The sequence below is a fragment of the Primulina eburnea genome, chromosome 15 (genome assembly GCF_022965805.1).
Source record: "Primulina eburnea isolate SZY01 chromosome 15, ASM2296580v1, whole genome shotgun sequence".
NCBI lineage: Eukaryota > Viridiplantae > Streptophyta > Magnoliopsida > Lamiales > Gesneriaceae > Primulina > Primulina eburnea.
The window spans coordinates 20,377,307-20,383,159 of NC_133115.1; the positions used below are offsets into that span (position 1 = coordinate 20,377,307).

The 5,853-nt window shown below is 41.9% G+C and overlaps 2 protein-coding genes across 2 annotated transcripts; both read right to left on the reverse strand.

Moving 5' to 3' along the window:
• Positions 1–1,909: 1,909 nt before the first annotated feature.
• Positions 1,910–3,151, reverse strand: LOC140815527 (uncharacterized). The gene has a single exon (XM_073174612.1). The coding sequence runs from the start codon at positions 3,149–3,151 to the stop codon at positions 1,910–1,912; it is 1,242 nt and encodes a 413-aa protein (XP_073030713.1).
• An 893-nt stretch (positions 3,152–4,044) lies between these two features.
• On the reverse strand, positions 4,045–4,977 carry LOC140815528 (uncharacterized). The gene is made up of 3 exons (XM_073174613.1): positions 4,506–4,977; positions 4,210–4,307; positions 4,045–4,122 (listed from the first exon to the last, which is right to left on the reverse strand). The coding sequence occupies exons 1-3, from the start codon at positions 4,975–4,977 to the stop codon at positions 4,045–4,047; spliced, it is 648 nt and encodes a 215-aa protein (XP_073030714.1).
• Between the last annotated feature and the right edge of the window lie 876 nt (positions 4,978–5,853).

The following is a 5,853-nucleotide window of genomic DNA, read 5'->3' on the forward strand; positions in this document are numbered from 1 at the left end:
ATTAAAATATTTTTTTTAAAGTTTATTCTCCCCCAATCAGAATATGACATTGTCCCTAATATCAAAATAACTAAAAATAAAGAGTACATAATGAAAGAGATATCACCTGAAATTTTATTGAAGATAACAAACTGAAACAAACACAAACCAATCCACGACTTTTGAATCAATGATCCAACTTTCTTTTCTTATTGCTTGATTGCGACCAATTAATCTTTGTTATCATCGGATCAGTATTATGAACAAAAGCTTCCAAATTATCAATTAATTGGTTGCAGTCGAAGCAGAGATGTGCATTCGTCGTGAATTTTCTGAAATGAAATTTTGTTCCAGCTTTGTCAAGAAATGTCAACAAACTGTCATAATAATTATTGATATTCAACAAGCCCACAGGTTTATTATGGATATTTAGTTGTGCCTAAGAAACAGTGTGAAAAATTTCTTTTGATGTACCAAAACCACCTGGTAGTGCGATAAAAGCATCGGAATTTTCAATCATTTTGGTGATTCTTTCATACATAGAAACTTTTAATTCATCCCCAATCGTAACACCTGTAATATTTCATTCAGCTAAGGCTATAGAAATAATACCCAAAACCTGACTACCTCTAAGATGAGCAGATGTTGAAATAGATCTCATTAACAAAATATTACCTCCCCATATATCAAGTGAGTTTTTATCTCAGCCAATATCTTTCCAAGATTATTCGCTGCTTCTACAAACACTTCATTTTTTCCAGGACTCGACCCACAAAATACACAAATATTTTTCATTTTTTTTGTGCAGAGGATCCATCCATATTTTTTGTAGTGCCCAAATTCAGTACACGTATAACCCATGCATTTGTTTAATCATTAAATCATTTTAATTAATTTTAAAAACGAGTCTTAGTATTGCATTATTTATTTAACTGCATTATTTTAATTATTCATGTTTATGTGATGCACGTTAGAATGTTTTTCAAGTTTCATATTTCAGGCGATTATTCGAGGCGGGATCGAGGAGAGACCGGTCACGATTTCGGAAATTTTATGCGGTATTTTATTTTAAGTCAGGAATGGGGCGTTTTAAATAATTTATTGAGTTTTAGCATTTTCAAGCTTAAATCACTTATTTGGTAATTTTGAGAGTTTAAGACTTTTAAACTTTTTATTTTGTGGGTGTTATTTTAATTAAGGAGCTATTTAAAATTAATGTTTATTTTCTTTAATTAGGGGAGTATTAGCATTTTTAAATTAGCATGTTATTATTGAATTAAGTATAATGTATTCCCTAATTACTACCTTAACACCCACACACACACTTTTACACACACTAAAAATCGCTTAACACACACACTTTCACAAATCAAATTTTTATTATTTTGAGAGGGGAAAACTAGGGTTCTAAGAGGTGAAAGCAGCCGCCCCCTTCCATTCGATTTTCCAGCAGGTTCTCGTTTAGTTTTCCAACATCCCCAGCAGCGTTGACTTTCTTCATGACTAGATCCCCCACTTGGAAGTCTCGGATTCAGACCTTTTTGTCATATGATTTCATAACACGGCTGCGGTACGATTCCATTCGAATGAATGCTCGGTCTCTCTTTTCTTCTATTAAGTCCAATTCCATGGCCCAACTTTGATCATTATCATCCGGGTAAGATTCTACCCGGGAAGAAGTTTGCTCGATCTCAATTGGAAGGACTACTTCAGAATCATATATCAAGTTGAAAGCAGTTTCTTGAGTAGGTGCTCAGGGAGTAGTTCTGTAAGCCCAGAGAACACTGGGTAATTCTTCCACCCAATCATTTCCTTTGCCTTGTAGCCTAGTTTTCAGTGCTTGTACAATAATTCTATTGACAACTTCTGTTTGACCATTAGCTTGAGGATAGGCAACAAAGGTGAAAGATTGAGTGATCTTCATTTCCCGTCACCACGATGTAATCTCTTTGCCCTGAAACTGTCTTCCATTATTTGAGATCAGTCTTCTGGGCACTCCAAACTGGCACACAATGTTCTTCCACAGAAATTTCAAAACTTCCTGCTCAGTGATCTTAGCCAAGGGCTCAGCCTCTACCCATTTGGAAAAATAATCAACAGATTCTAACAAAAATTTCTTCTGAGGCCGGGAAATTGGGAAGGGACCCACATTATCCATGCCCCACTGATCAAAGGGACAAGATGCCCAGATAGGCTTCATAGGAGTGGTCGGGCTGTTTTGAAAGTTTGAATGATATTGACAATTCTCACAAGCCCGGACTATTCGAGTAGAGTCCTGGCTAAGAGTTGGCCACCAGAATCTGGCTAACATTGTCTTCCGAGCCAAAGATATTCCTCCGAGGTGATCAGCGCAACACCCTTCGTGGATCTCTCGGAAGACATACTCTACCTCTCCCTTAGATAAACACTTCAATAAGGGCCCCTGAAATGATCTCCTGTACAAAAAATTATTTAGTAGAACAAACCTGGGGGCTTGTCTTTTAATTTTCTGAGCTCGGGCTTTGTCTTCGGGTAATTCTTTATTGATAATGAATTTGATGATCGGTGTCATCCAGGAGCCCTCGGGCGTTGGTAATATCTCTTCCTCGATGGAAAGGATCAACCAGGAAATAAACAAAAAATCCCGGGTGCTAACTTCTGACAACGAAGAAGCCATTTTTGCCAAAGCATCTGCCTCGCCATTCTCCTCCCGGGGTATTTGTTCAATACTCCAATCCGCAAAGATTTCTGCCTGCGCTCGAATGAGCTGTAAGTATTTTAGCATTCTGTCATCCTTAGCTTCATACAAGCCTTTTATCTGTTGAGTGATTAGTTGCGAATCAGATAACAGAATAATCCGAGAAGGTCCGACTTCCAGGGCAGCTTGTATCCTAGCCAGAATGGCCTCATACTCGGCCTCATTATTGGTCACCCGGGGGTCAATCCTTACTGCCAATTTAATCTTCTCTCCCGAGGGAGATATTATTATAACCCCTACTCCACAACCAGCAAGGATAGACGCCCCATCCACAAACTCTCTCCATACTTCTTCTTCCTCGGGTTGAACCATTCCGGATAAGAAATCTGATAAGGCTTGCGCTTTGATGGCAACCCGAGGCTTGTGTTCAATGTCATATTCTTCCAACTCTACTGTCCACTTGATCATCCGCCCAGATAATTCTGAATGAGTCATGATCCTGCCAAGAGGACTATTGGTAAGAACAATGATATGATGTGATAGGAAGTAAGGTCGTAGCTTCCGGGCGGTCATGATCAAGGCCAAATCAATCTTCTCTATTTCGCTGTAACGGAGCTCGGGGCCTCTTAGAGCATGGCTGACATACTAGATAGGCCTTTGATCAGAGCCTTCTTCTTTTATTAGAACCGAGCTGACAACATACTCTTTAGTAGACAGATAAACGAATAGCTTTTCCCCGGGCTCCGGCTTCACCAATACAGGGAGCTCAAGGTGAATCTTCAAATCCTGGAAGGCCTGTTCACATTTCTCATCCCACCCGAATTATTAGGCCTTCCTTAGAACCTGAAAAAAAGGATAACTCCTGTGTACTGACCGGGATATAAATCGAGATAGGGAAGCAATCCTCCTGGTCAGTTTCTGTACTTCTTTATGCATAACACAAACTTGACTTTCTCATGATTCACCTCGATCCCCCTGTCTGTCACTATAAATCCCAAGAACTTTCTACTCTTTACGCCAAAAATACACTTGGTCGGGTTAAGCTTGATCCTGTAATGCATTAGAGTGTCAAAAGTTTCTTCTAGATCAGTAATAAAATCCGCAACCTCTTTTGATTTGGCCAGAATATCATCCACATAGACTTCCACATTTTGGCCCAGTTGCTTCTCAAAGACTCTGTTCATTAGACACTGGTAATTAGCCCCTGCATTCTTCAATCCGAAAGGCATTACAATATAACAAAATGTACCTCCCGAGGTGATGAAGCTGGCTTTATCTTGATCATTCTTGGTCAGGGGGATTTGATGATACCCCTGGTATGCATCCATGAAACTCAGCAGTTCGAAGCCCGAGGTGGAATCCATCAGTTGATCAATCTGGGGCAGGGGCTAATGATCTTTGGGACAAGCTTTGTTGAGATCGCGGAAATCTACGCACATTTTCCACTTTCCGGTGGACTTAAGCACCTGCACCACATTCGAAAGCCATGAAGGAAATTGAATTTTCCGAATGTGGCCGGCCTTCAAAAGTTCTCTCACTTTCTAATCAATAACTTTGTCCTTTTCAGGACCAAAGTGTCTCTTCTTTTGCTTCACCGGGTGAGATCCCGGGGGAATGTTCAGTTGGTGCTCCGATATCAGGGGAGAAATCCCTGTCATATTTTGTTAGGACCAGGCAAACACATGAATATCAGCTTTCAAACAGTTAATCAAACTAACCCGAGTGGATGCATTGAGGTCCCGAGCCACCCAATTTGCTGGCCTGGTCCGACTTCTATCACCTCCTGCTCCTCCTCCACTACAAAATGTACTTCCCCTTTCTCCACTATTCTCCCTCCCCCTTCATCAACCTTTGCTTTCTTTCTCTCCCTCCCTCCTGGTTTTGCTTTGATCAACCCGGACTGCTTCCACATAGCACTTCCGAGAAGATGGCTGATCTCCTCGGACTTCTCCTACCCGGGCTCCCACAGAAAACTTTATCTTTTGATGGTAAGTGGATGCCACATCCCTCAACTCATTCATAGTCGGCTTCCCAAGAATGATGTTATATGAGGATGGGGAGTCCACCACAGTGAAAGAAGTCATCACCGTCTTTTTGAGATCTTGGGAGCCCAGGGTTAGTGGTAAGACAATCTCTCCTTCAAGGTAAACCACATGGCCACCAAAGCCAAAGAGGGCAGTTTTCACAGCTTCCAAATGGTAACCTTGCATATTCATCTGCACGAAGGCATCTTTGCAGATTACATTTACTGAGTTGTTCGAGTCAATAAAGACCCTCAAAATGTCATAACTTTCCACCCGGGCTTTGGATAACCAGGGCATCATTGTGGGGCAGATTCACCCCCTACAAATCCTCCGGGCCAAAACTGATGACTGCCTCGCTCCTCCTTGTCCCCTCTACCTCCATACACTCCCTCCTACTTCTCGACTTCCTCGCCCGATTGGAGTCTCCATCAGTGGACCCTCCTGATATCATTTTAATCAACCTTGTAGCAAGGGACAAATTCTTTTTTCTTTCGAGCTTGGGCTCTCTTCTTCTCCCGGGCACTCCTCGGACTACTCCTCATACCTCCTCCTCGGGCATTGGATCTTGGCTGCCGAGATGTCCAAGGTGGCAATCTCGGTCTCTTGTTGTCGTGACTGGGTCCCGGAGCGGAAGGTAAGACATAATCTCCCTTCAGTGTCTTGCAGTTCTCGGTGTTATGATAACACATTTTGTGGAGAGTGCAAAATCCTCTCTTCTCTGGCCGGGATAATTGATGGTCCGGGGTCAAGTCTCTACTGCATTCTTGGACTTTCCTCTCCCGGGCGATCTTCAAAGTCACGTGGTGAAAAAATTGCCCTGGATTACCCCTCTTCTGTCTTCTCTCCTCGGGCTTTGACACCCAGTCTCCTCTCTCCTTCTTTACAGCCTCCCTCTTCTGCTTCTGAGCTTCTTCCATATTGATATACTTCTCTGCCAGGGACAATAAGTCCTCGAAATCCGTGGGCACCTTCTTGGTTAATGATTTGAAAAATTCACCTTCCCTCAAGCCTTGGGTGAATGCGGTCGTCTTTGTTTCAGTGGCACAAGTGGGGACATCCAGAGCCACTCTATTGAATCTTCTAATATAAACCCTTAAACTCTCCTCCGAGCTTTGCTTGACCTCAAAAAGAATAAAAACAGTCTTCTTGTATTTTTTGCTACTGCTGAAATGG